The sequence below is a fragment of the Ostrinia furnacalis genome, unplaced genomic scaffold (genome assembly GCF_004193835.3).
Source record: "Ostrinia furnacalis isolate ACB-3 unplaced genomic scaffold, ASM419383v2 OfSCF0378, whole genome shotgun sequence".
NCBI classification, from domain to species: Eukaryota; Metazoa; Arthropoda; class Insecta; order Lepidoptera; family Crambidae; genus Ostrinia; species Ostrinia furnacalis.
Genome location: NW_021130617.1, coordinates 150 through 20,971, shown reverse-complemented (window position 1 = coordinate 20,971; position 20,822 = coordinate 150). Strand labels below are relative to the sequence as shown.

The 20,822-nt window shown below is 37.4% G+C and overlaps 1 protein-coding gene across 3 annotated transcripts in view; it reads left to right on the top strand.

Moving 5' to 3' along the window:
• Positions 1 to 15,870, top strand: part of Neto (Neuropilin and tolloid-like) — a 46,904-nt gene extending 31,034 nt beyond the window's left edge. Inside the window, exons 7-15 of one of the 3 annotated variants that reach the window (XM_028317147.1) lie at positions 254 to 351; positions 800 to 957; positions 2,072 to 2,193; positions 3,212 to 3,349; positions 4,112 to 4,135; positions 6,026 to 6,193; positions 7,833 to 8,145; positions 14,375 to 14,518; positions 15,572 to 15,870. In XM_028317147.1, coding sequence (XP_028172948.1) covers positions 254 to 351; positions 800 to 957; positions 2,072 to 2,193; positions 3,212 to 3,349; positions 4,112 to 4,135; positions 6,026 to 6,193; positions 7,833 to 8,145; positions 14,375 to 14,518; positions 15,572 to 15,660 — 1,254 coding nt within the window. In that variant the 3' untranslated portion in view covers positions 15,661 to 15,870. Of the gene's footprint in view, positions 1 to 253; positions 352 to 799; positions 958 to 2,071; positions 2,194 to 3,211; positions 3,350 to 4,111; positions 4,136 to 6,025; positions 6,194 to 7,820; positions 8,146 to 14,374; positions 14,519 to 15,571 lie in introns of all 3 variants that reach the window. The other 2 variants (XM_028317164.1, XM_028317157.1) reach the window with 2 other exon arrangements.
• Positions 15,871 to 20,822: the final 4,952 nt, after the last annotated feature.

The following is a 20,822-nucleotide window of genomic DNA, read 5'->3' as shown; positions in this document are numbered from 1 at the left end:
AGACCTTAGACACTTACTTAAGAAAGAGTCTATAACTTTCCTCTGGGACGAACTAGACCATCACAGGGTTTTTATTGGCGGTCAAGCTGTAGATCCTGGCTACACAGGAGTTGCAGCGGTGGGAACGAGAGGTGGGAATAGTCCCGTAAAAGAGTCTGTAATGGTCTTTTCTCCAATTACAGATAACTTTAGGAATTTCTGAATTTAGGAACCAAATGACAACGACCGAACTTATTTTATCTTTATTTTCCAGATCTACCTCAATTTCACAAGGTACGAACTTGAATTCCCAAACGAGTGTGAAGAAAACGTCATACAGGTGTTTGGATCAGTATTAGAGTATCACGCTAAGTAAGTCATTATTTTTAACCGACTGTATGCCAACAAACGTATTATGTTTTTCACGATTTAGGTACTTTTCAACTGCTAAATTTTCAGTCTTATTGTGCATTTCTGTTCCATTTCTTAACTTTAAAAAACATCAGCATCAGTTTATAAAAGCCCACTGCTGGAGATGCCTATTTTATCAGTACAGCTACATTTCAATGGAGGCCGTAAAATACTGTCCACTAGACGGACCGAGGGTCTGGTAAAGGGGAAAAGTACCTGTACCAGAAATCCTTGGGGGAAGCCTTTGTTCAACAGTGGACGTTATTTGGCTGACAAAAAAGTACCTACCAAATTGTGGCAAAATAAAGACTCATACAATAGTCTTTGATTGATGATGATGATGATGAAAACTGACTAAACTTTGTCTAGTATTAAGTAACATGTTTGAATTTGTATAATTTTCTTTCAGACTAGCACAATACTGCGGCTCCGTCGCCAACTCCGTTACAAGCTTGGGCAACGAGATGTACATTCGATACTTCGCTTCGTTGACTGCCAGGGCGGCGAAGAAGGGAGGTTTCAACGCCACCTTCACCGCCTTTAGAAGCTTGAATCCTAATAAGGATGGTTCGTATCTCAAGTAGAATAACTGTAGGTCTAGCTCTTAACTAAGTCAGTGTCTGAGATATGGGAATGGCACGGGAGATTTGGAGACGTTAAACGTCAGGGACAGATGCTTCAGATTTGCATAATATATATATAATAATAAATAATAATAACTTTATTGTGTCTTTAACAATGCTCATGGTATCTTCACGAAAAAATTACATTTAATAATAGGAGCTGTATTAAGATAGGGATCATTAACGTCTATACTAGTTACATTTAAACTTTGTGACAGACGCTAATTCTTGCACCAATTTAATTTAACAGTTGTAATTTAGTTGAAAGTGCCAAACACAATTTTAATTAAGTACTATAGCTTTGGTAAATAGGTACCTACTTACATAGTGACATTGTATGTGTAAACAAACAACACCATCCACCAGCACACCTCCAGATATCAGTATGGAGCAGAATCAGCGCAATAAAAAATAGCGCAATATTTTGTTGCAATTTCTTACAAAACTTGCGCACAAAAAGCAAATCTAGTATGAAAATCATCAAACTTCTAATGCTCGTAACTCAGTTCAGACTGAGTTTAGAGGTATACATGCCATAGTAAGTTTGGTTTATTACACTATTTTGTAATCAAAAAACAAAGTTTGGTCGATGGCCGCGCGAAAAAAAAAAGACGCCACTTTCCATACAAAATCTGGCATTGCCATTTACTTGCGGCAACTGCCTAACTCAAAATTGCGCCATGGCGACCAACAAGTTACTTTCACTTCTAAATATCTATTCCTTACTAATTTGACTTTTCATTTTGTTTCATCATGCTCAGTTTATAATTGAGTTGTATGTAAATAGCCCCAACACTCCAGTTAGCATCGTACGCTAACTTCATTGACAAAAAAAATGACGTAGAACTATGAATAAAAATTATTATATTCATTTACCTACCTGAATTTATGAATTCTAGATCAAACAACTTTTGGGATAATACAATCTACGTTGAATTCTTTCAATTTAAGTATTCGAGTCATTCATACTAGAACGAATGAGAGCCAAAATCAAGTTGTTATATTAAAAAATAATGACATTTTCGTGAATAAATTTATATTGTTTCTATAATTTGTAGATAAATGTGACGCAGAAGAGGAATTCGACTGTGAAGACAACACCTGCATAGCAGCCGAGCTACAGTGCGACGACGTCGCCCACTGCAGGCTGAAGACTGATGAGGACAAGGACTTGTGCAAGGTTTGTTGTGCTTTAGAAGCTACAATATCATACGAAGACCTCATGAAGGTAGCAGGAAGGCGCTGGATGCAGACCGCTACCAACCGGCCTTTGTGGAAATCAATGGGGGAGGCTTATGGGCCTAGAAATTCCTCTGCGAAGACAATTCCTGCATAACAGCCGAGCTGCAGTGCGACGACATCGCCCACTGCAGGCTGAAGGCTGATGAGGACAAGGACTTGTGCAAGGTTTGTTGTACTTTAGAAGGTACAATATCCCAATACAATGACTTCGTAAAGGTAGCAGGAAGGCGCTGGATGCGGGCGCTATCAACCGGCCTTTGTGGAAATCAATGGGCCTAGGAATTCGACTGCAAAGACAACACCTGCATAGCAGCCGAGCTGCAGAGCGAAGACATCGCCCACTGCAGGCTGAAGACTGATGAGGACAAGGACTTGTGCAAGGTTCGTCCTAGTTTGATGACCAGCTCGATTATGTGTTGTCCATCATTTCAGCCACAAGATGTCCGCTGCTTAACATAGGCCTTCGCCAATGATTTCCGTATAGGTAGGCCTGCTGTGCACCCAGCGCCTTATTGCCCTCTGCCTTTAAGAGGTCATCTGTCACATTTGTGATTTCGTCTGCTGCTGGATAAAGACTGGATGGATTAAATCATAGATTTCCACAAGCAGTCTAGCACTGTCCGCAAGCAGGTGCTTCTCGCGACCTTTAAAAATCGTCAGTCCACTGAACGGCAGTAACTACACTAGTTTTCCGGTCCGTAAGCGCCACTCGAGAGCTTTTCTGTCCCAACAGCTATCAGTTCTATGAGCTATGTGCCTCGCTCATTGCCACTTAAGTTTGGCAATATTAACTACATAGAATTGGACAAAGGCCTCTCCCCAATGATTTCCACAGCGATTGGTACAACGCTCACCTCAATCAAGAACAGTAAAATCGATGAAAGAGCAAAATAAAATAAAGTTATTTGAAATCTTGTGACATATTAATGGTAATGTTTTATTATCTTTGTCCACAGTTAGAGACCACTTCCATGATCAGCCAGCCGCACATCATGGTGATCCTGGTCATCTTCTGCCTCATCCTCTCTGGGATGAGTTTCATCTTCCTCTTCAAATGCATACGGAAGCTGTATCAGGACCATAAAATTATTAAGGTAAGTTTTTATTCCAATTCTGTGTGACTATGTAGAGCTCTAGCTCGTGTTTTGTCTTACACAATCAACAAACACATGTCAACATTCAACACAAAACATTGTTTATAGCAATGAAAATTGGTATTTCTATAGATTTCAATGTGCTCTTTACGAATTTCAACTTTGCGACCTCGTATGGTTGCCGCTCGCGCCGCCATATTGGAAAAGTGCTGCCTAGTAGAAACTACTAGAATGCTGTAGTTTCGGATTAATTTTATGACAAAACATGCTTAGAAAAACTAAAACTAGAGAAAATTTCCTATTTTTGATGTCTGCATAAACTTTTTGTAAAATCAATAGTTTAGGCGTAGGAGTTCCGCAAAATATACTTCTATATTAGTTTTTCTATTTTAGGAAAAACGACATTATATTTTATTAAATCATAGTTACCTTAATTGTAAGGTTGTAAAATTACAATTTAGTGAAGCGAACGGTTTACTTTCTTAGCAAAAAAGTAGTTTTTGAAGATAATACAATATGGCGGTTCTTTTAACGAATAAAATAAGTACATTGTTCGTGCTAGATGACTAAATCCGATAAAAGTATTTTCAGAAAGAATACTCCAACGTTTAATTTAACATTCCATGTTGGAAAAAGATTTTCTCGTTCCTTTGTCTTTTTTATATGAATTTGGAGCAGTTTTAATTAAATTTTAACCAAAATTTAGTTTAGAATTTATTTAATTTTGGTATAAAAGATTTATTTTATTTTTATTTTATTTAGGAGATCCACGAAGCTACATCGCAGGTAATAGTTTGCGGCTAAAAAAGCTTATTTTTCTCAGAAAAGATTTCACAATTAGTTTGATACATTCATTTGCCATATTAATAAATATTTACCAGAAACATCAGTACTAGTCATTCATAAAACATGCAGCTAAATACATTACACTGATTAAAAATTAAACGCCCGTATTTACAAACATAGCTATAAGGTCTCACAGTGCGCGTGGACGCACAGGGTGACACACGAACCAATCACAAAGCTCTATTCAACGCTGTTCGTTCGATTTGCTGCTTCACTTAAGTAAGCATCATTTGTGAATACGGGCAAATTAAGAAATCGTTTAGGGACCTACATGTTACATTACAAGCAAATCAATGACTATCAACGCTGTGTGTGCTTATGTGTGTCACTAACCATAAGGCAGGAGTCATTTAGTGCCTGAATGGCAAATGACCTAGTCTAAACTACACCTTGCTAAGTTAATAGTTCACATTTCCTAAATTAACTCCCTGACGTGATATTAATGGCATAAAGCTCAAATTATAAATAACTTGAATAAATCGAACTGCCTAATGCGGAAACTGAACCCACGACCTTTCGTTTGCTAGATGAACCAGTCGTTCATCCAGTGTCTAAGTAGTTCAGATGGAAGAGCATTCGCCCGGCAAGCGAAAGGTCGTGGGTTCAATCCGCCTTAGGCAGTTCGATTTTTTCGGGTTATTTATTTAAAATTCAGTTTGAGAAACGACTCTATAATTATGCTTAGAAATTTTAATAACGGGTGGGATAAGTAATAAGGGTGGAAACGATAGTGATCTCACTGGATTATTTCTAAAATATAAGATATCGAAAAACTGGTTACTGATCCTGAAAGTGCTTCACGAACTCTTTCAAATGGTACCCAATAATAGGTTACAGAATAAACTGGATCTATCCGAAAATTCAATGTTTCTAGCTTCCATACATTTACAGCCATTGGGTAGGTACAGCCACATAGTTTAGATATAATCGAGTGATATCACTGATCGTTTCCACCCCTGTATAAAGCTCAAAATCTGTGAGAATATAATTTTGTAGTAACTTGACTTGCGACAGAACTTCAATTGCTATCAAAACCGTGTGCAGTGTAGAATTTTATTTGAATACCCTGCAATATCAGGGATAATATGCAATATATCGGATTGAGCTTTTTCGCGGTGGCTTGGCTTTGAGTCGGCAGAATCGAGTTTTCACGAAAGTAAAGTTACTTTCGTTAGCGCTTTGAATGCGCTGACATTGCATTTTGGACTGTAAATTACTTCTGTGAAAGACCATTTTGCAGATGGTGATAGAACCAATTCCATTTCATGATTGATAAAGTAACGTTGACACAGCAAAACTCTATATTATCGTCATGACGACAAAGTAAGTGAACCGATTAAGATCAACTGTCTGCTGGATAGACCGACGACCTTACAAAGAAACGCACTGACTCGATGAGAATGCGGGTGGTGCTTTATAGACGGCCATAGGTTTAATTAAATAGCCTAGGAGTACAAAGCTCCTCCAGTCTCCTAAGACTAAATCGTAATAAAAGTAATTAACGCTATTTGGATCAAATATGTAATTGCTCAATAATGAATAATAAATAAATAAATAAATAAATAAAATAAATAATAATTTAATTTCTACAAATAAGCTTTAAAACCCGCTTTTGCATGTCCAAATTCCAATATTACTTTAACCCTACCAATGTATCGGGACCATAAATGAACCAGTGCTGAGAAGAAGCAGCGCAAGAAACTCAGTCACCAGTAAGCTCCGCGTATTCCCCGCAGCATTGATTTCTAACTTTAAGTTGGCCCTTAAGAAGCCTTTACATTGTTTACATGTCTTTAGACTTAGACTTACCTACTCTATTTGTCCCACCAGGAACACATCAGGCAGTCCTGCGAAGACCGACTGGACAGCCTGGTAGGCAGCCGGCTGACCCTCGACGCTAAACGGCTCCAGAGTGACAGCGAACCCCGCGCCAGCTTGGAGAGGGAAAACCACACCAATGAGATGGTGAAGCGGCAGAGAAGCTTCTCAAAACACAAGGTTAGTGTTCATGCTGTAAATGAGACTATTTCCACCTCCAGGTCACCCTTTCCCACTGATTAAGGGCACGTGGTCAGGGTCCAACTATATTTCTTTCCCTTTTGTAGATTAAAAACGGGCTCCTTCATCCTTAAATGTCACCTGTAAGCTACCTTTCTCACCGATTCTGTTCTGTTGGTCGACCGCCATATTGGCGCGCCAGTAAAAATCCAGCCATGAAGTGTTTTGAAAGTGGAATTGGGCATCGACATTAATCAGAATGTTTTGTACAGTCAACAGCACATTCTCTATTACAACGTTAAGACGCCACATCAGTGTTTATATTAATGTACAATAGAATCCACCATTACTTGACTCGCTAAAAACCATAAGAGACGGTAAACGAAAGATGACAATAAAAATACCTACACAGCTATTCTCACAAACACCATGTCAAAAAGTCTTTTTTATTTGGAAACACTGTAGTTTTTCACTGAAGCCTCCATTTAGTTTAGCCAAACGATTTTCCGTCATATTCAATAGACGGCACTAATTGGTGGTTGCAATGAGTGGAACTATACATGCTAGGGTTGCCACTGAAAAAAAAATGTTATAAAATAACATTAAATACAACTATTTGACTTTGACAATCGTATAGTTATGTAATTTTATTTTTGTACTATAAATAAATAACAAACATGATAGTAATTATACTGTGAAATTGATCTGTATAAATTAAACCGTCTGTAGTAATTAAAGCAAACAGCTCAGAAGCCCGAACTAGGGGAACTTTTTGCGCTATTTTGTACTAACGATCGCCAGTAAATTGATTTACCACAAAATTACTGTTTTCCCCAATAGAGATGTCTTTAGTAAATGGCCCAAAATCAATCAAGATTAGATTTTATGCTAGATTTCCTAGCAAATGTACAGAAGAAGGCACATTTAGTTAGACACTATACTTGTGATAAGCCCCAATTTTGCTACTAAAATGTATTATAGTGAGTTTTGTACAGTCTGCGTCAAATAGTTCGCGACATCCAAAGTGGTCAAAAAGTTGACAACCTTATTCCAATTGTAACAAAGACGTGCGGCGAACTTTTTGGCTACTTTGGGTGTCACAAACTATTTGACGCTGACTGTACTGTCGTCTGTTACTTTTGGCAGCCCTGCCCAATGAATTTGGACGACCATTGAAAAAGTGTAATTGGTCGGAAACACGGATTTCTACCCACATCACCTAAAAAGCTTTAGTTTCATTTTCTAACTGTTGGGGATAAAATGAGATTTTATTCAACTTTCGCCACGTTAAAGGTTATAATTAAGAAACTGACTTTTATTTCTTAAATAAGGTCAAAGCTAGTGGCTAAGATGATTCATCATCATCATCATCATTTCAGTCACAGGATGTCCACTGCTAAACATAGGCCTCCCCCAATGACTTCCACATCGCCCGGTTGGTAGCGGCCGTCGGTCGTCGTCGTCGTCGGTCCACCTTGTGGGTGGACGTCCTATGGTGATTCATATTTTTGAAATTTTAGAAGACTTAAACTAAATCCATGGTCTTTAACTCTTAACTTATACATAACTGCGTCCCCAATCGTAATATTTTTAATAATATGAATCTAATACCAACTTACATCATCAGCTATCCTTTCAGCCAAGCAGCATCGACTCGGACTTCATTCCAGACGTCCCCTTAGACCCTGAAGACGAGCCCTGGAGGAGATCAGTAGACCAGGTCCCAGTCATCACTGAGAACGTGCGAATAGAGCACAACGGGAGAACGAGACGGAGCGACACTAGCAAGAAGGAAGAATCCGTGCGCAGGAGTGTAAGAGAGAGCGAGGAGAGCAAAGCTAGGGAAAGGAAAGAGATACGAGATGTTTCTGTTGGGGCACCTGATACGAAGGAATCCGGATGTCAGACGAGGGAGAGTCTGTTCCAGACCGAAACGGCGCCGAGTTCTGACGGTGAGTAATTTAATTTGTTTCGCTATAGAGGGTGTTAGGTAAATGGGTATATGAGCCGACACTAGCCCATGTTAACATATGCATATAAATTGTATGGTGAAGTCAGAAATTGGATATCATCATTTTAATTTTTTAAATGTTCATACAAAATAAAATTTATAAAATCAGATTTGTATGAAAATTTAAATAATTAAAATGATGATATCAATTTTCTGACTTCACCATGCCATTTATATGTATATGTTAACATGGGCTAGTGTCGGCTCATATACCCATTTACCTAACACCCTGTATGAAGGGCGTAATTTTATTACCTTAAAATATTTTTCATTATTCTTCTCAATAACGGGTTTAACGGGACACGTCTAGAATGAAAAAAAAACAGTTTTTGTTAATTTCCTACAACGTCGATTTGTCACATTTTATGTTACACTCCATACAGTGACAAATTGACGCGTAATCATTCACCTGTATGATGAATTGACTTTTACCGTGTGAAATTACAAGAATCGAGTATTCTTCACAGAAAAAAAATAATCATACCATACATATACCTACCATATTATACCGAATGAGGGGTTTCGCAGGTCCAAATGCTGCATGATTGGTTATTTTTGACATGACATTGACAGATATGTCAAAATCCACCAATCACGCAGCAGTCAGACCCCACATCCACGTCCCGCCATCTAGCGGATCTTTCATTCGCGAAAACCCTTATTAAGTATGTAGCCTATAACGTAGCTCACTTATCGACCCGGAAAGGGATCGTAACAGTATCAACGCGAGGCGGTCAGTGTTCTTTGTATTTAACACACTTATCCGGAAAGTAACTTTAAACGCCTCGCCTCGCGGTTGACAGCGCTCATAAGGCGATGACAGCTCGCGAAACGCGATATAGATGACCCACGCTGAACTGTCCCACCAAACTCAATGACAGGGGGCGCTACCATCGCTCAACTATATGGTTTCCAACATGGCAAAAATCGGAACCAGCGATCCGGTATTACATTATATTATTAATACCCGCTGTCAATGTCATGGATAGGACAGTTCAGTATTTTGGAACTATACGGGTTTGATCTCTTTCCGAGTTGATAAGTCTGCTATGAGCTGTGGTAAAATGACAATAACTCCTCAACACACCTATTTGTTTGTTCTTGCGATGCACTTGGATCGTTACAGCGATATGAATACAAAGGAGTCGGCTTGGACACAAAGCCGGTTTTACAGTCAAATGCAACATCAAAGTTATATACTCAGAGGTTCCCAAACATTCGAATTCAAAGTCAAATAATAATAGGTAACATACTGTAGGTAGCACTTAACTCAGTCAGTGCCTGAGGTATGGGAATGTGAGGCATGGGTGTTTTTGAGACGTCAAACCCGGTCCCGGGTTCGATTCCCAGTGGGGGCAGAATTTTCTGTTCGGTTTGGTTGGTGGTAGGGCTTGTTCTAAGTCCGCCTGGCTAGCTACCACCATCTTATCTAAGTCTGTCGCCATAACAACAATATTAACAGCATTATTGTGTTCCGGCAGTTAGAGGTAAGATAGCCAGTTCCTCCGTGGTTGAGGATTCCGGGTGAAGCTCGCTTCCACCTTCGGCCTGATCGTCACTTACCATCAGGTGAGATACAGGCCAAGAGCTTCCTCGTTGTTGATAAAAAAACGTCAGTGTGACTTTAGATTAGAGATGAAACGGATATCCGGTAACTATCCGGTAGGCCGGATATCCGGCCTAAATTTACTGTCCGGCCGGATACCGGATAGTAACTCACTATCCGGCCGGATACCGGATATTAAAAAACTACGACAATTTCCTATTAATAAAATGAAATACATTAAATCTTTGGGGTAAATAAATATCAATAAAATGGCTTATAATAATGACGGCTTTTATTAAAAGTCCAAAAAGTTACAAAAAAGCCATATTAAGGCCTTTCAAAAAACTAATTACTTTTTCTGGGCTATTAATGCTATTATCTCTAATGACGAATACATAAATGGTAAATATCTGTTAATGTCTAAATATTGCCAAATAAATTTTCGCTATTCAATCACACACTCACGATGGCAACCAAAATCGCCCGAATTAATCTGCCCCCTAGACAAGTGGCAAAATCTGACATTCTATTCGGATGAATTCGATTTTCGAAAAGTGACTAGTCTAGTCTACTAATAGACCCACTGATCGCGTTCGAAACACCTGTGCAGNTCTACTAATAGACCCACTGATCGCGTTCGAAACACCTGTGCGGCGCTAAACTCGTCACGACATGCAACGAGACAATGGGCCAACTATCCGGCCGCCGGATATCCGGCTATCCGGCCTAGCAGCTGGCCGGATATCCGGTATCCGGTATCCGGCCAAACAACTATCCGTTTCATCACTACTTTAGATACTTATGCTTCAGATTTGTGTGCTCTGTCACGTCAAATGTCAATGTCACTCTTCTCGTGCCGCTGCCATACCTCAGGCACTGAGTTATGCGCTAGTCCTACACTACATCTCGCTCCTTCGAAAAAATAATAAGTCTAAGAGTAGGCGCACACCGTTGATTTTTAGTTGGCCGATCGTTGTGCCCGATTTTAATTTGTATGAAGAATCGGCCAAATCAAATCGGCGTAGTGTGCGCACTCCCATACATGCCCATACTGATCAACTGCCCGACTAAACTATCGGCCGACGAAAAATGCCTACTCTAAGACCATTGATTTTTTATGTATGGGAGTGCGCACACTACGCCGATTCGATTTCGCCGATTCTTCATACAAATTAAAATCGGGCACAACTATCGGCCAAATAAAAATCAACGGTGTGCGCCTACTCTAAATAAACAAGAATGACCAGGTTATCGTGTAAGAAAATGTCAGTTAATGTAAATAGATTTCATAATAATCGTAATCGAATCTTGATTCGAAATCGACAACCGTCATTTATCAACGAAAGCAATAGGCTAGTTGCCTAAAAAAATTTTTTTAGTCCGTAATGTTTAATATCAAAAAATATTGGACACGTATATTTTTATTTGTCAATCTAACAAATAATTACATAGTTATGGTGCGTTGAAGTTGCGCACGACGTCACAACGTGCGGCATTTTTAAGCAAGCGTTGACGTCACGGGCCTCTTCTTATGAACTTTGGGGCGCTTTATCTCTTTAAATTTTCATTAGTTTGAAAAAGTGAAAAATACGTGTAGAGTATTTTTTGATAAGTTAACTGACGGACTAATTAAAACTCTTGCTTTTTGACCCAGGCAACATCCCCATTAATGCGTGTCCAAGTAAATCAAACACATTATTATAATTATGGTATATGCTAAAATCAACATATTGCACAAATTCATCCAACTAAATACTGACCTTAATCGTTTTAAAACATACAACAACCCCGAAACTTTTGTAAAAACTTTGGCAGCCACTGCTCTACAGCATTACTATTCAAAATTATTATTATGGGTGCAGTTTCGCGAAGATTGTATCTCCAAGAGTTTGTGTATGAAAACTGTTTTTTGTAGAAACATTTATGAATGTTGTGTTGTACGGTGCATTTGAAAGAGAATTATGTTGGTTGCTTTGCATTTGAAATGTTCTGGAAATTTCGTTTTTATTCTGGGAATTCTAGTCTTTGTAGATAAACTCATTTGTTCGCCGTTTTGCCAAAGCTAAAGGCTTCAGATTTTGTATCAAATGGTTTTTATTTCGTGTGGTTGGCTACAACTCTGGGCACAATATATCTGTCAGACTTCCTTAATGATTTTACTCATGTTAGCTCTTTTTTTATGCACATAGGTAAATGGGTACAATTTATTTTTCATTTTTGAGCACTCAGTATAATAATAAGTCTGCGTAACACTGGCCACCAAGAAATCTATAATTTATTTCCACTGCAAAGTTTCAATTTGCTATTCTTTTGTTTTTTCTTTTGCTCCCGTCAATTTTATTTCGCTATTCTCTTGTTTTTCTTTCGCTCTCATTCGATTCTTGACTTTTCTCACGTATTATGTAATAGGGTATTTGACACGACCAATCAATTGGCGTAGTTACTTTTATAAAATTGTCAAAACCATACTCTACCATAGATTTTGTAGGGCAATGACTTCAGTATTTGGCGAACTCAACTGACTGACTTTTTTATCAATTAGAAAGCAACCAAAATAATTCTAAATTTAAGTGTATTTTAAAAGAAATTGTGATTGCTAAATGGTTTCAAATACCCAAATGTAGGTAAAATATTTTTGTCACATTTTTAGATAATTTCCTTTAGGCCCATCGAGCCACTACAAATACTATGGAATTTCTTTATTAGTAAGAATCCTTCGAGTCATCATTAGTTTCAAAGTCCTGCTGCTCATTTCCTACTAAGGTCATAATGCCAAAAGTTCGGTGACATTTGGGTCAGTAGTTCGGGTCCCTAACCGGACTTAAAGGTCCTACGTAAATAGTAGGTAAATATAAAAATATGATAAGTAAATGTAAAAAACGTTATTCAAAATTTTGTTAGAATTAGACGAAAAAAATTACAAAGTCCCATAATTCGGCCGGTTTTCGGGTGGTGCTCAGTACTGCTCAGCCTGAACAAAATTTTCGATGTTAGAAAGAACATATTTTTGCCAATATAATACATAAAGAAACCAAGGTATTTAGTAAGTTACATACTCATTGTTAAAAACGATGGAGTGGACTGTATTATAGTGATAGGCCTGCCGGTGGTGATTATAGGTATGCTACTAGAAGCAAGGAAACTCCAAAAAAGGGCCAAAACAGTAGGTATATTGCAGCTCAAAACATTAACACGAGAGAGTACAAAAGGGCAACTTCAAAAATCTCAATCTAAAACAATATTAAAAAAAGTAAAAAACCATAAACAATTATCAAAAAGGATTGCTGGCCAAACTGCCAGCAACATCCATCATATTAGTATTTACCCACCGCGAGCCTCGAACTAGCTAAACTATAAAATAAATGTTGAATATTCATCACAGGAACTAAGCTAGGCTAGCAAGTCAACCATTTTACATAGTTTCTAAGTAAAGTAATCTTCTTTCTTCTTCTTCTTCTTATATCTTCTTCTTCTTATATCTTCTTCTTCTTATATCTTCTTCTTCTTATACCTTATCTTCTTATAAATAAAAATGAATTGCTGTTCGTTAGTCTCGCTCAAACTCGAGAACGGCGGGTACCAATTTGACTAATTTTTGTCTTGAAATATTTGTGAAAGTTCAGGGAAGGTTTAAACGGTGAAAAAACAGTTCTTATAAAAGAAAAATATAGCGGTACAAAGTTCGCCAGGACAGCTAGTTCATGATATTCTTTTCATATCATCTTTTTTAAGTTCTAAAGCAGCGAAACCCTTGCTACAAAATTACCAACTTGAAATTAATTATTCAAAATACGTAGGACCCTTAACTAACCTTTGTGCATTTCGGTAAAACTTGAGTTTGACACCGGCCCTCGGGTCGAATTGACTTGGAAATTGGCCGAAGTTGTCAACTGAATACCTAACGATTGATATTTATAACATGTGGATGTCTACCATCTTGGGATGGATTCCATTACGGTTCAATTAATCTGAAAATTGGAATCTTGTCAAAGATGGACGTATCAATACATACAACAATGAACAATGATTGATGTGTTTTCTAATGTATGAAATTCTCATGTCACAGTGTTTGTAACAAAACTCTTCTAAAACGGGTTGACCGATTCTTAAATTTTGTGTGTGTACTCAATATCTGACAATATTCAATTATTATCTGGCTGAACTAAATTGTATGCAAGCTAGGAAACATTGAATTTTCAGATAGATCCAGTTTATTCTGTAACCTGTATCTGTATTATTGATACCGTTGGATTGAACTCGTGAAACACTTTCAAGATCAATAACCAATTTTTAGATATCTTGTTTACTTTAGAAATAGTCGAGTGAGATCACTTATCGTTTCCATCCTATATGGTTAGTTAGTGTACTGCTAACACAAGCATTTACGAGTATATTTACCTTAGAAATAATATTCCCGTTCTAACATTTTGTCCACAAAATAATGTCTATTAGGGTGGATTCGACCAAACAAGAGTAAATTTATGAATCTCAGGATAAATCGTCAGTTACTCGACATTTTGAATATTTCGAATTTTGAAGCTGTCAATGTGCCAGTTAGTTATACCAGGAGTTATTCTCGGATAAAAGTTTGGTCGAATCGCCTTAATAATCTAACTACCCCCAGGTTCAGGCAGCAACGGCCCCGGGTTCTCCACCTTCGGCTACTCCGGCGCAACCATCGCCAGGCCCTCGCCTCCGCAGACAAATACCTCGGAGATCACCATCGAGCTGCTCAGCCAAGTGCCTCCGCACCAACCTTCGAAGTCTCGTAAGTTTATCAGTCTACATTATCTTTTTATTGAGCGGTTCTTCTCCTTCTTTGTCGCTACACCAGTTGCCAGAGTGGTCGAAGTCGTCACATCAGAGGGCCTAGTGTGAGTTTACATCAAACGCGCTCACTAGTCACAGGTCGGGTGACAAGCCTTACAATGCGTCGCCATTCCTCCCGCATTGCAGCCTTTCTTGTGCACTCGTGGAGTGGACCATTGAGTGCAGTTTTGACCTGGTCAGTCCAGCGCACGGGCGACCTGCCGCACGCTCTTGTGCCCTCAACCTTCCCCTGCACGACAAATCGTTCAACAGAAGCGTCGCTTCGCTCCGGTGTATTTGTGTTTAGTTAGGTACTTAGCTCCGTGAAGCGATGTTTTTAGTTAAGTTAGATTTTTTGTCATGTGCAATGCAGTGTCCTTACTTGTTTATTATAATAAAATAAATAAATCTCGAAGTTGAATCTGTTACATGTGTTACTTTGTCTAAAGAGATTTGCGCTGCTTTTTTAACTTAAAACCGTTTCAAACCAAAATAACAAACCACTACTAAATATCAAAATGCTGTAACTACTCGTATTTGATTCAATTCGCATTCATCCCATTACTAATTATGAAAGTTTTAATTGAATTTAACTTTAACCCTCAAACGCAACCACTTTGTGTATGACAAGTTGCTAATTAAACTGCGGTTTTGTATGAAAATATTTTTTGAAATAAAGCAATGCAATTATAGCATTTAAACAGAATAGACTAAGAGTTAGTGAACGCCAGACCTACTTCATTTTATAAAAGCTGAAAGTTTGTCAGCGTCTATGCTTCAAATATAGGATAGAATGTTGGTGAATCATGAAGTTTGGGTCATCGTGGCTTTGGCAAACTGTCCTAAAAAAACTGGCAAGGAGTTGGAACTGTAAAAACTGTCTGGCTGACGAGGAAACTACTTCTAACTATTGCCCTAATATTTCTATAAAAATCAGCTTTTATGGTATAGCGTAAGTTAGTTACGGTTAAAGTAAGATACAACTCAGACTAACTCTGACACTTTGTTACAGATAAGAAAATGTCTGACCGTCGCCCGATGAGCGCGGAGACGACTCGGTCCGCCCCTGACGTCATCATAGTCTCCAAACCGATTCGCTGAGGGTGACCTTTGGGGCCCCCTCCGTGGGCCCCAACCCCCCCTGAGTCGTGGGCCTTTGAGCCTCTCCGGGAGGCACGGACCTGCCCTGAGGGGTCCCACACGCCCCACTACTGTCTCGAACATTTCTCCCGGAGCATGACGTTTGACAGTGACGGCTACTACAGCCAATACTTCAACGAAGGACCAAAGTTAATCTACGATTATTGCTTGAAAAGTGATCTTAGTTGTAAGAAATCCAAAACACTGCCAAGGAATCTTGGTTCCTCTGTAGACTTTAAGCCTAAAGTGTATCCGCAGAGAAGTGTGTGCTTTTATGGTGTGGACGACTCGCCGTGCAAGAAACATGGCAACACTTACGTAGTGACAGCTGACATAGAACCGCACAGATAACATAAGTGCAAACTAGATGTTGACATTTTAAAATTTTAGAAGTGTTGTGATAATTAAAAATTAAAATGTTCCAAAGATACTTTTAAAACTTTGAGTGTAAAAAGGTTTGTTAATACGATGTATTACATCGAATAGTTGTTATAGTTTATTTATTTGAAGTTTATACTAACTCGATTGTTTTTACAGCTGTCAAAGACTTTGTTTGTGAATTGGACATTACGAGTAAAGCTCATAGCACACTTATCGACTCGGAAAGGGATCAACACCGTATCGCCTTTCGCGGGCTGTCATTGCCTTTCGCGCGCGAGGCGAGGCGTTTACGTTACGGTGCGGATAAGTATGGAGTTTCATACAAAGAAAACTGACCGCCTCGAGTTGTTACGGTTACGTTCCCTTTCCAGGTTGATAAATGTGCTACATCCTTTAAGACTCTGTCTCACGTCTTTTTCAGGAACTTACAATTTTAATGCTTGCTTTAGCAGCGTATTTTTAAGCAATTATATAGATTGTTATAGTTTTTGTGAAGTTAAACTTATAAATTACTGATAATAATTAAAAATCAAACGCACATTCATCTGAATTGAAACCATTTTAAATAGTGTGCATTTACGTGGTTTGTTGTATTGTTTATTCTAAAATAAACATTGTAACGAGTCTTCCGTGTTAAAATATCAGTTTGTTTGTATAATCATCTTCAAAATCATGTATAGGTATACATACATATAAACTAAAACAATAATTACCAATGGTAATGTTAAAATCTGCTTTAGAATTTAACAAAGTCCCGTTTCTGTTGTTGAATTTAATGAAAGCGTATGGTTAATAATTTATAGAATTCCAAATTGTTTGGATAACGTTTGAATAATTCAACATCGTTGTTAGTAAAACATGCGGTCGCAATACTCGTAATAGTCGAAAGTAGTGTTGGGACAAAGTCGCCATGGATTTTATCGATACTGTTACTTCGATATCGGCCTCTACAGAAAAAACTTTTCCTCAAGATTTGTTTCTTTAAATCAGGCGATGAGAGTGTGACAGTTACAAAAATGCGTTTTTTATGTGAAAATAAAAAAATAATCTAACAGATAACGTGAATCGTATGAATGCAATGTTTTATTTTCTTTTTATTCCGTTTTATTAGTGCGGTAACAAGAAAAGTATTCATGCTCTATCGATAACAAAACTATCGACTGGGGACATCATCAGAGTGAGTAATTAGTACCTAAAACAGTACACACCATTTAACAAGACCAAATTAATCTAATCAAATACGTACATTTGCATCTGTGGATAAACTGCTGCTTTGTATAGAAAATTCATTTAGGAAAATGTTCTGTTTTCAGTACATAAAGGACTTAATTGTATTTTCATTTCGATTGTTTTGCGTATATGTATTAAAATAACGGTGGTAGAATAAAGTTAAATACTTAAATAAAAAATATTTTAATTGGTTCCTAAACTGAAAACTCTTGCTAATTCGCACGAAACACGAATTTAAAACAACCAAAAAACATAATTAACTATACTGATATAATAAGGAAATATAAGCCTAATTAATTATACATCTCCTATTTCGTGTACCTAACAATTAAATAATTATATTATTATCCTCTTACCTAACGATTATTTTATAAATTTCCTATAAACATCTTTAAATTACGAGTCCAAATTACCCCGGAAGTAATATTCCCGATCAAAAATATATTTACGCAATTTTCGCTTTTTACATTAACTTATGGAATTTGTTATATTTTTGCATTAACCTTTAAACAGGTGAACAAAATTTCGGCATTGGTCTAAATTGCCAGCCCTTTGAGCAAGTTCGCAACTGAAATTAAAACTTTTGAAGGTAGGCGCTCACTGAAATGTGCATGTGGATTGAGTGATCCTTGCTTCAATCTTAACAAAAATCGAGGAAGTTTTACTTAAAATATGTTAAAACATTGCGATGAAGTTTAAAAATTTGTTAAACCTAAGATAAAAATGTTATGGCCAATAAATAGGAGCACTCATACCGCACGCTTTAAGAAAACGTCAACATGTTTATTTCAGAAAATAAAGCCTTTCCACTTCTTTTTATAGTATAGAAAAATTGTTAAGAATATGTTAAAACTATTAACAAATTCAGAAATTCCTTGCACGTCCCGTTCCAAAGTTATGACGATTATTTAGGATCACTCACACCGCACACGGGCCGTACGAGTGCTCTTCAAAATAATGACTTTTTATTAATAAATACGTTTTATTTCTGTTGGGAAATGTGTGCAAACTGACGAGCGAATTTGTTAAAGAATAAGTGTGACAAAACTTAAAAGCTGAAGGAAGAAATTAACCTTTATTCTTTCCTCCAATATGCCGTGTGAGTGATCCTTACTTTTACCTCTATCTGCTCATATGTAGTTTAAAAGCTGAAGGAAGAAATTAACCTTTATTCTTTCCTCCAATATGCCGTGTGAGTGATCCTTACTTTTACCTCTATCTGCTCATATGTAGTTCGTAGGCAGACTGAGATAGTATCTAAAATTGTTAATTGTTTTTAACAATTATTTGGCATATATTTTGCTTTTATTAAGGTCATAATTTAAGAAATATCAGGCTTAGATGATTCCTAAAGGAAAATGTTGATTAGGGTACGTATGATTTTTTATTTTGAGAGACTGTTTCGATTCATCAGAAGTTTTCCTAAGGACGTTTTATCAAAAATAATCCTAAAGGAATTATTTGAAAAAATCTGCTACTAGCAGCATTTTTTCAATTTGGTGGCGCCCGCGGAGACAATAGGAGGTCGCAAAGTTGAAATTCGTAAAGAGCACATCGAAATCTATACATTTCTAGATGCCTGCCGTGTGTAACCTGTACTTATAAACCTACATCCTTAATTTTATATGCAGCCTTTCTACATTGTTTATCATGCCATATAGCATGACATAAAGAAAATTACATCAAAAACATAAAAAGTCATGAAAGTCTAACATGAAATTTGTTTTATTCATTTACATGTGAGATTTAATAATATTATTTTATCGTATTTTATAGTCCAATCATCGACGACGAATCGGAACAGTCTCACAAAATAAAAAATCATATGTACCCAATGATATTATAGAACTATAGATATGTTACGTTCATAGAAATTACGATTTTAATCCGTGCCGAGCTATTCCAAATTGCACACATTGACAAATGTAAACTGATAAGTGAAACAAAAGATACGAAATAGCACGCAAATGAAAGAGATAGCTATAGTTTTAACGATTCTGCACTAACTAATCTATGTCCGCAGCGCACGCATCCTTATTAGAGATGGGTAGTGGGTAAAAACCCATTTCACCCGATTGGGTTTAAACTGGGTGATTTGGGTAAAAACCCGGTTTTTTCCCATTATCACCCATTCTGGTGGGTGAAAACAAAAATAGCGTTTTTTTAAAGTGAGAAGTGGTATTTGTTGCTAAGGGGGCGTTCTAGTGTTACGTAATGCAATCTGGGGGGAGAGGAGGTCTTGAAAAACGTTACAATGCGTTACAGTGGCGGAAGGGCGGTCGATTTCAAGTTTTTAAGCAGAAGTACTTTGTAGTTGGTGTTCTTATTTGTAACTTTATACCGTAATGTCATCAAAGAGAGAGATTGGCATCTTTGGCATCCCCCCCTCCATGTCCTTGCTATAATCACAAATTATTGTGTTCCTACTAAATTTCTTTTAAATCGGTTCAACGATTCTTGAAATAACACCATTTTATAAAATAATTGGTCATATCATCATAACGTGATCAATTTTACGATTTGGCCACGATATAAATGCATATTAGTGTTAAATTTGACTTATTACTTATTAATCAATAAACTTAAATGAGAAAAATTCAATAAAAATAAAGAAAAGATACCAATTGAAATAATTATAACATTATTTGTTTTCACCCGGTGTAAACACCCACGGGTGGAATGAAACGGGTTTTTATTGGGTTTTTACCCTCATGTGGGTTTTTACCCGGGTGGAAACCCATCTCTACTTCCTTCAGCTTTTAAGTTTTGTCACACTTATTCTTTAACAAATTCGCTCGTCAGTTTGCACACATTTCCCAACAGAAATAAAACGTATTTATTAATAAAAAGTCATTATTTTGAAGAGCACTCGTACGGCCCGTGTGCGGTGTGAGTGATCCTAAATAATCGTCATAACTTTGGAACGGGACGTGCAAGGAATTTCTGAATTTGTTAATAGTTTTAACATATTCTTAACAATTTTTCTATACTATAAAAAGAAGTGGAAAGGCTTTATTTTCTGAAATAAACATGTTGACGTTTTCTTAAAGCGTGCGGTATGAGTGCTCCTATTTATTGGCCATAACATTTTTATCTTAGGTTTAACAAATTTTTAAACTTCATCGCAATGTTTTAACATATTTTAAGTAAAACTTCCTCGATTTTTGTAAAGATTGAAGCAAGGATCACTCAATCCACATGCACATCTCACTGAATCGGGGAAGTAAGGTTGTAAAATAGTGATGGGACTGTGAACACCTGACTCGAGTATTAGTCAGAGTATTAGCATTTTTTAAATATCTAATGTCCTAAGAGCACAAGTGGCGGCTAGTGACGTAACGATGTAATTTGACTGCGGGACTATTCCCACCTCTCGTTCCCACCGCTGCAACTCCTGTGTAGACAGGATCTACAGCCTGACCGCCAATAAAAACCCAATGGTAACTTGACTAAACTCTGATTTTTAATTCGACGGAATTTTGACATTTCAGAAGTGTTGTCAACACTGAAAC